Source organism: Sinohyriopsis cumingii, chromosome 12, assembly GCF_028554795.1.
Source record: "Sinohyriopsis cumingii isolate HCF-2022 chromosome 12, ASM2855479v2, whole genome shotgun sequence".
Lineage (NCBI taxonomy): Eukaryota > Metazoa > Mollusca > Bivalvia > Unionida > Unionidae > Sinohyriopsis > Sinohyriopsis cumingii.
The window spans coordinates 107,451,085-107,461,334 of NC_142972.1; the positions used below are offsets into that span (position 1 = coordinate 107,451,085).

At 34.8% G+C, this 10,250-nt stretch overlaps 1 protein-coding gene across 1 annotated transcript; it reads left to right on the plus strand.

The window, feature by feature from the left end:
- Window positions 1–2,833: 2,833 nt before the first annotated feature.
- Window positions 2,834–4,831, plus strand: LOC149787210 (neuronal acetylcholine receptor subunit alpha-6-like). Its single transcript, XM_089978356.1, has one exon. The coding sequence runs from the start codon at window positions 3,208–3,210 to the stop codon at window positions 4,510–4,512; it is 1,305 nt and encodes a 434-aa protein (XP_089834482.1). The 5' UTR covers window positions 2,834–3,207; the 3' UTR covers window positions 4,513–4,831.
- Window positions 4,832–10,250: the final 5,419 nt, after the last annotated feature.

Here is a 10,250-nt window from a genome sequence, read left to right on the forward strand (position 1 = left end):
ATTGAGTAATTGCGAAGTGATTTAAACACAGGCCCTGTTTCAATTCGAAATAATGGTAATGGACCGAATACGAACAAAAAAATATTTACAAATGTGTATGCATTATCTGAAATTAATTTTTAAAAATATACCGAATTCCATCAGCTCCCTCAGATTTTGGACCCTGGGTAGACGACTGTTCTAAGGCGCCGGCTTAACAAATCACTGACATCTCACCATTGTTCGAGTGAGTTCGAGTCTCGAACACGGCCAACGTTTGTATATGAGAAAGCTAACCGGCATTTTTCAGAGGGTCGGTGGTTCTTCTCGAAGTTATCTCTGTTTCACTTCCCACCAAATATACTGACTGCCTAGTATAGCCTATCATGTGTATACAAAACTTTATTTTATGCAGTAGTTTAAATTATATCAATGTGTATTTTCTGAAGTTTTAATTTACCTTTAGCAACTTTAGTCATATCGCTACGATGGTTGCAGTGCGGCAGTTCATAGTGATGTCTAGCACTGCAGCATCAGGCCGAAGACATATAGCATCATGTCCCACCAAGTATCCTGACACAAGGCTAACCATTCACGCGAGTCAGTCTTTGGCATGATGCAGGTGGTCGAACATGTGATCTCCTGCATCCAAGGTGGACACTCTAACCACTTTGGCTACCGGAGTTGTCATATCAATGTAGAAATTATGTGCACAGTTTCATTTACATTTTGTGCTCTCGCAGAAAGAAGTGTAAGAATTTGATTTAAAATTTAATAATTATGGCAAATTTTAGAGTTGAATGTGAAAGTAGTGAGTCTATCATTGAGCAGGTGCATGCGTACCGTCCACTCCATTTAATATTCACTACAGCGGACACTGAGAATTTGTTCATAATATTCGAAATTGCATTATAGTATGCATACATACATACATGCGGGCACGCACGCACGCACACACGCATGCACGCACACACAAACACATACATACATACATACATACATACATACATACATACATACATACACAGTATAATGTCTATATAGGGTAATATTTCTGTGCTATGAGAACTCTTAGTGCAAACGAAATAAAACATGTTTATCAAAAAAAATGAATCCCTTTAAATTATATTTTTATACAGAGGAAATATTTGAATAATTGCTATACGTTGATCAAAAATCTCAATCTTTTGGATCCATTATTTTCATCGGAGCAAAACCGTGTAGAAGATCCACATTTATTTGGGTTGAAATGCATTGTTTAGACAACCAATGCTGACAAAATATAATGCTCATTCAAACATATCGACAACCAATGCTGACATTAAAAGTAGTTAATGTCAATATTTGAAATAAGAAGGATATATATGTGTGTGTGTGTGTGTGTGTGTATATATATATATATATATATATATATATATATATATATATATATATGTGTGTGTGTGTGTGTGTGTGTGTGTGTGTGTTGCATTCTTTCCCTCTCAATTAGTAAGACGATAAAAGAATATGATTCTTACGGAACTTTATGAAAAGTGAGTAATTATTCAGAACTTTAAACTTTAGTTTCTGTTATAAAATGCTTGGAAAGCGACCATTTAAGTTCCGTTTCATTCACGGCAGACGCTTGAATGCATATTTAGATTTATTTATTTATTTCGATTAAAAAATTTCAATGTAAAGCCAAAGGATACTTTAAGCTGGTATTTCCGGACGTTATCAACATTAATATTAATTAATTAATATGGTGAAGACGAGTAATAAAAAAAAAAACATCTGTCTGACAGAATGCAGCATAGGAGGCGGTAATTATCCTCTTCCTTTTTAAATCATGAAAATTTGAGATGGCCTATTTATATATATTGTTATCTAATATTTTCTGTTCCATTTTCTTTTCATGCAGCAGTTTCCTACCATAAATATGTTTGAAATTTACATGGTTTTGCTATTGATGTTATTTTATAACACAACTTTCCTTATTGTGGACAAGCTGTTGAGTTGTCCAAAATAATTCTGAAGCAAATCGGACAGAAAGCATTTTGGATTCGAAAAAGGGAAAAAAATATGGTAAATTTGAACTATAACGTCTTTTTACAGTTAATATACTCACGGATAAAAGTGTTTGTAATACCATATAAATAATATAAATAAGGAGTTTATTAAACGACCGTACTGTACTTGTAAATCAAGATCCAAGTGGAAATATCCTTGTGTACATGAGCTTCATCAATTGGTGATTATTTGTTATCACAGTGTACTAATGCATTTTAAATACGTCCCGACAACAGACCTAATATTTTGGAAAAAGATTTCCAACAGCGTAGATCCTACACTATTACGTTCTAATTATTTACCTTTGTATACCTACTGTTTGTCATATGATATTTGGTTCTTTCTTTGTACACGGGAAACTTAATCGACCAATGTTAGCTATTTGTAGTATCCTGGCAACTAATTGTTCAAAAGGTGCGAGGAGATGGCCATTAATATTTAATGAAGCATGGTACCATATACTACATTAAGCAACCGATCCAATAAAACCTTAAACATTGTAAAGAATAATCTTCATATCATCCAGACAGGATATAATGGTCTATTCAAATTGCACTACGACGTAAATATATAGGGTGTTTGCGGATTCAATACACTTCTTTGGGAAGCTATTGACTTGACAGTGGATGAATTTTTCTCTTGAATTGATTGAAAATATTTCAGCTTCAAGAGACCATATCCCTACCAGTATCGATGTACGAAAGGTAACTGCTGTCGTTAGTTTCATAATGATTTTGAAGGAATACTTACATATAAACTTCTATCCTTTGGATTCCATTCGGAGCAACATCACCTTTCCACTGAAACCAATTCTCTAATGTAGGAATTTGCACAACAGGTTTAAAGAGATACAGAGAAACACAGAAACGCCTACAGAGAAACACAGAAAGCAGAAAGGCGTACAGAGAAATAAAGAAAGGCGTACAGAGAAAACAAGGCATACAGAAATATATAGAACAGTCTGAATCTTTATTACAGATAATGCTGCATTGAAGATTAATGGGATAACCTCTACTTTCATGGTTATGTTACTATATCTTCGAATTTTCCAGCAATCGGAAACGTTAAAGGAAAAACGTTTGAAGCCCATAATATCATACCAACACTTTCTTGAAAAACGCATCAACGTAACATTGAAGGAGATACTAATGATAATGGATATATAAAAAGAAGCCGTGGATGCTTCATTATTATACAGCAAGCTTAATGAAAATGTGGAACGGAACGGCACTGCTGTCTTGGTTTGCTTTCGTACTGCTGTTTTATACAACATTTGCCCAAACGTTGCAAAGTATGAAGACCCTGATGACAAATTTGACGTCCAATTATAACACAAATATCAGACCAGTGAAAGACCAGGCTACACCTGTTTCCGCATATGTAGATTTCATGCTGTTATCAATGCAAGACTTCGATGAAGTAGAAGAAAAATTGTCCATCGTGGCGGGTATGGGCATAACGTGGAATGACGCAAACATGGTTTGGGACCCTTCGTCATTTGACAATATTACCAAAGTATTTTTCTCTTATAAAGACGTCTGGGTACCTGATGTTGTTTTATCAAACCCTTACGACGCAATATCATCCTTTGGCGAAGATTGGCAAAGAATAGCTTACACGTATGATGGCACCGCAGTATGGCCTACTGGTAACGTGATGCATACCAAATGTTCCGTGGATGTTCGCTTCTATCCTTTCGACTCTCAAACGTGTTCAATATATCTGTATCCCTGGGGTTACAGCTACACAGAGGTCATGCTGCATACGGTCTCAGATCGAATTCAAACAGATCAATACAGTGACGGTGGATCGTGGGAACTAGTAAGTACGTCCACGAAATCATTCGTTAACGTCGTTTGGTCGTCGGTTGAATTCACTTTGACGTTTAAGAGGAAACCGAATTACGTCATAGTAAACGTAATTCTTCCAATTATATTTCTTGGTTTACTGAATGTTCTCGTTTTTGTACTCCCGCCAGAGTCAGGTGAAAGAGTTTCCTATGCAATCACTGTTCTACTGGCCGTTAGCGTCTTCCTGACTATCATTGGTGATAATCTACCCAAAACATCAGAACGGATGGCTTTCATGTCCTATTTTCTTGTTTTAGATCTGGCTTTCAGTGCACTTGTCACCTTGGTAACGGTTTTGAATCTGAAAATATATCATAACCAGGACAATTCAAACAACAAGGTTCCAAAAACTTTAAGAAGTATTGCCAAGTTGCTGAAATGTTGCCATTCCAAAGTGAAACCAACTGACCTGGAAGCAATATATAATGAAAATGAGAAGCCTAAAAATTCAAAAATAATATTAGTACAATGTCAGGTTGTACCCGATGAAAATTCAGTGGTTTGTTCTGAAGAAAGCATTACATGGAAGCATGCTAGTGAAGCTGTGGATAAATTGTCTTTCCTTACTTTTATGTTTTTGAAGGTTGTTAATATAGTTTGGTTCATCATTGCTACGGTTTCTAACCTAGCATAGTTATGGATAATATGAAGAGGATATTCGAATGTTAATGGCAAGCAGATGATCAGGAAAACCACAGAAGCGTCATTCATCTTGAGAATTTATTTCTGTTGCATGATCTATGAAACGAAAAGACTTATTTGACCCAGTTGGCAGGATTCACTGATGTTTATCCGATTTTCAAACAGTGAGCACCAAATGGTTGTTTAACGTTAAATTAAAATTAGCATGTTGAAAATGTATGGCCCGTAAGGTGACAAGATGTCTGGCTAGATGTGGACTATGTTTATAGCATTAAGGAGAGATTCTTTAATGTTTTATCGCATTTCATTCGCGAGATTACTAGAACTATAGCTCATATGCTCTTACATTCCCCTTTCTGGGATACAATTAGACATCTTTAACGACATTGCTATATTCTTACATGCATTAAAATATAATGTAATATCCCTTGATTGTAGAAATTTACAACTTTATTTATATTTTCTTACGGAGGCTCACCATGTGCAGTCGACTCAAAACATGCTCGTTGGTGGCCATATTCACAAGCTCAAATTCTTTATTTATACTTTTTGGACATAGTTTTCTCGCTGGTGATACTGGGTACAAATTTTTTAGTTGTCACATATTAGCGTTGAAGTATTGGTAAACGTTCCAGTTTCCACTGAAATCAGTCACGAGGAATTTCGTCTTTCTTTAGCAGCTGAGCATTTAAAAGTCAGAGGTCACCAGGATTATGGAATGGAAAAACAGTATTTAACGCGCGACCAGCTGATAGCATTAGCGTCGCGTTCGTTATAGTCAGAGTCATTGTTAGTTGTAAGAATCTTCAATTCTGGTGTATGGCGGAGTAAATTTAGAAAAGGTAATTTAAAAAATTGTTTGGAGAACAATCGTTTTAATTAGGTAATATCTGGGCAAAAAACGTTTTAAGATTTCCACAAACTTTGCTAGTTGTTAGATTTCATCAAACTCAAGCGATTTGACACAAATGAAAATGGCACCGGTCCAGAAGTAACAGATGATATATGCGTGCAGTTTAGAGCACATTTTATGACCTCTCCTCCACCCACCTTCCCGGTTTCGTTTTTCATCAGTAATATAATGTATTGTTAGAATGTAAGTAACTTTAAAGAGTTTAATGAGATATGTCAAATTCCTTTTATTGAAATTTTTACATAATATAAATTATAGTGCATGTATAAATGTCCAGTCGATATATTTCTTTAATATTTTGATCAATTTTAGTGAATTTAGCATTGGTCATATTTTGGAAGTGTTATTATCAGGTTGAGAAGATTGCAGTGAAAGATATAACAAGTGTTTGGATTTACGATTCCCTCGCTGGATTATTCGGAGCACTATAATACATTATGGAGCGCAGACGAGTTAGCATGTATTAATATTAAGTAGGACTTTTTATAGAGAACTGTCAATACATTTATTATCACATTTTATCGTACTCGTTATAAAATTTTGTTTTTCTTAATATCCATTCTAGCAGCCTAAATTAAGTTGTTGGATTTACGATTCACTCACAGTATTATTCAGAGCATTATGTTACATTATGGAGCACAAATGAGCTACTTTGTATTAATGTAATGGAGCACAAATGACCTAAAAATAAAAAAGTAGGATTTCGATTATAGAGAAATGTAAATGAATGTTTTATTCAGTTTGTCGTGGTGGTCAAAAAATATTGTTTTTCCAAATACATATTCTAGCAGCCTGATCGTTGTCTGTGTTTTATTTAAGAACCTATTCAGGTTTAAAAATGTTTAGTCAGGTGAAACACCGTTGTCACGATGATGTTGTAAGTGGCATCGTGGACCTATTTGTTTCCATTCGGTTCATTCCTTCTTTTCTCGATTCGATTTCTCCTTCGTTCTCTTTACCTCAGCCATTTTATTGTATTTTTCTACGGATCGGATTTGAATACTATCCATAATTACAGGAAAGGAAGGGATTTGCAGGGTTAATCCTTATTGTCCAGAATCTTCTCTAGTCTCCCTGTCATTCATCTTTCATCTCCCCACCTTGCTTCTTAATGCTCACTCTCATCCACTGTTTGTGGGGGAGAGCTCTTATTCTGGAATTAGCAAATACAAAGCACTAGTTCCTGCAGCTGTGCTACGTCTGAGTCATCACCCGATGCCTTCTTTCTATTAATCTGTAAATCGCAATAATATACCTCTCTCTCTCTCTCTGTCTCTCTGTCTCTTTCTGTCTCTCTCTCTCTCTCTCTCTCTCTCTCTCTCTCTCATGTATAGTTTCAAAATTCGCTCATTAGCCGAGTTCCTGTGACAAACACCGATCTTATTGAATCTAACCGGATTTCAATTCCTTCTCCTCTTTTCACCTCTTTATCAAACAATTTCTTCTTTTGTCTGAGTAGTGGTAGCGAAGTTGCCGTGGTGACCACACATGTAAGATCTGCAACAGCAAGCACCTTTTCTCAGGATGATTTTATTTGTAAAGTAGGGTGTCAAGACGTTGCAACTGTAATATTATGAGCGTTTATGTGACCTACCAAAACAGGAAAGAAAAAAACGAGACTACAAACTCTCTATGCCCTAAGAACGTATCATATCTTCGATGTAACTCAAAATTAATATTCCAGTTCAGAATCCAGAATTACAAGCATCCCAGTATTATTAATTACAATCAATCTTAAGACTTGAAAGTAAGCCTGACCTTCCTAAAATGTGGAAAATAACTGCACTGAGATGAAGTTACATTGTAGAGTCGACTGCACTCTAAAAATCTAATACTCCCATCGTGCATGGGCAACGTTGCCACATAAATGTATTCTCCTGTCATATAAGGCCAACGTTTTCACATACATGTGTTCTCTCGTCGTACGTGGTCAATCTTGCAACGTCTGCAAAAATGTCACGATTTGCATGCAATGAAACATATCCCTAATCATGGCGCTAGCAATAGCCAAACTTGCCGATAGGGATCAATTTTTACAACGATGTTTCATGTTTATTTTCGTACGTGGCTAATGAAATACCTGCATTGCAAATGATTGCCATGATGTCTCTGATCTCAGTGCAAGTGTCATGCAATGTCTAGGTAGTAAGAGCTAAACTTCTTTCTCATAATGACATTAATAATTGGATTTTCAAAGAATGCCTAAGGATAATGCATAATATAGGCACAAAGCGAAAACAAACGAGCACAAAATAAAACGTTTAAAAAAATGTGAAAACCAGATATTGCCGAAATAGCTGGTCGTAATCATCTTGTTCAGTCGGTAAGTCGTTTTAATAAAAGCCACATAATTGGCTATTTAAATTTGAATGGTTATTTGTCTCCATAAATTGTTGGTGTGTGTCTGCTAATATAGCATAAGTTCCAGACAAAATAAATAGAAGCCAGTTCTGGAACGCAATATTCAATATCACATCCTTTTTCTACACAATAGACAGCCGAAAATGTTATTACTCCGTAACGAATTCTACCTCCTAATTAGCCAAGTAAAACTATTTTCACTCTTAAACTTTTCCATATATATTCGATAGCATATATGATAACTATTATGTATATAACATATATACCTGGATTGGAAGCAAACATATCAACAGCTTGTAATACAAAATGAGAGATGTTTTATTTGATTTGATTATGTGCCACACGTGATACCCATGCAAATATGGTCATGTGTGTTTTGAATAAATATATAAATTACGTGTGAATGGTAACACACTGGATATAAATTACACAGAGATCGCGTTTCTTTTATTAAGTTCATGAATACTACTTAAATTGTTTGGTACCTTGTATACGTTTGACATGTATGGGGTTACATATAGCACATTTTTATGTTACATGTAAGAAGTCGGTTGAGTAAGTGTTTATGTTATGCTAAACGGGATGAATTGAAAAATTCACACGTTAAGAAATCAATCATATTATTAACGTTGCCTTTTATTCTTAAGCTAATTAATTAGACGTTTAAAGATTTACCTCAGATTGACCTAGATACGAATATCCCTAGATTATTTACTATTGAACAATATATCTGAGATAATATAGTTCGTGTAATATTGAATGGAAGATCATGTAGACATGTCAACAATAATATAACGGTTGCAGAAAATATTAACATTGTACTTGTAAAACTCGAATTAATGGTTATTATAGATATAACAGCATCAATAATAATAACAATCATAACAATATAATCATAATCATCATTACAATGATACCAGTATAGTAGAAGGGTGTGGTCTGAAAAGATTCGTATTTTGGACTGTAGATTGAATAACTTCAAAAGAGAATGTAATGTTGTGTCCATGTGTGAAATATGGAGGGGTTGCAATGGGCAGGCAAGGTTTCGTGGTTAAGACCAACATCATTGTTTGTTTTAATTTAATGTTCCTTTCATGGGTTTATTAAGTTAGTATAACCCGGACTGGAGTTCGCATGTAACGTCTTATCTGATAGAACGAATGGAAAGTATATATGTCAGTTTGCAGCATCTGAACTAACTGGCGGACTTGACAGTATGTCCATTCGCATGCAGCATCTCAACTAACTGGTCCGTCAGAATTTTAATTATTATCGAGATTTGTATTGCGTTTCTTGCGATTTGTTTATATGGTGTATTCATTCAAATGTTTGGAAAATACAACACATGGTGCTACTGGAAAAAACATAAAACTTATGTTTAGTTTTTTCCCCCATTTCCCCATTTTCTTAATATCATCAGTAAACCAGCACGAGCCAAAGGGTCTAGATACCGATCCGTAGGAATCTTATGACTTACAATACTGAAAATAGAGACGGGGGTGACAGTCTAGTCCTGGATTTGATTTTAAGCAATAACTTGGCTTTAAAATAGTTGGTTGCAAATGGCACAGACTTGTAGCTAAACGCGTAAAGGAAATATGCGCGTTGTAACAACTATCCTCTGTACGCCAAAGTGAAATTCGACCTTGAACGCAATATCCTGGCTTTAAGTTCTGAACGAATCTTTATTATGAAAGATGGTAATTTTCACACAAAAATGTTGAAATGCTATACTCTTGTTCAGAAATTTTAAGTAACAGTAAACTTGAATACAGAGTTGCTGGCCCCTTATCAAAAGACTTCTTTCTACCGCTAAGCTAAATACTTAGTGAACTGAGTTGAAATCTGCTAGCAAAACTAACTCATCATTCGGAAATTAAATGCATGGGTAGAATCTAATTTTAGTACTAATGACCTTGATCATGAACCTGAATTGACGTTCGAAAGATAATAATTATTTCAAGTTTAAGTCATATTTGGTAACATTATAAACTTAGCGCTAACCTTACCTATATAATTCACCTTTTTATTCACAGGCAATCCAACGCTATCAATAGCCTGCTTGCATGAAAACATGGCACATTCCAACAGCATTTAGTTTATTGGACCTTTAAAAAATCAGTGCTTTGTACGTAGCATTAGATTATTTTATAGTTTACTTTTCCGTGCAACAGTATTTTAAAGCACAGCTCTTGTTATTACAATGGAATTTACTTTGATAACTGCACTATACTAAAGAAAAATACTGCTGAAATTAGTTATAGCTTTAAAGAAATTCTCCAAATATTTGACATTATAAGATTTATTATGATGTCATATAAAGGGTGATGTTCATTTTTCATTTAAAAACTTGATATGATTCATTTAGTCTCTGGTCTCCTTTCAAGCTAGTATATCACTATTTTGTGCTATTTCATAAATCATATTTGTTACCAATCTATGTGAAAATAGAAGTA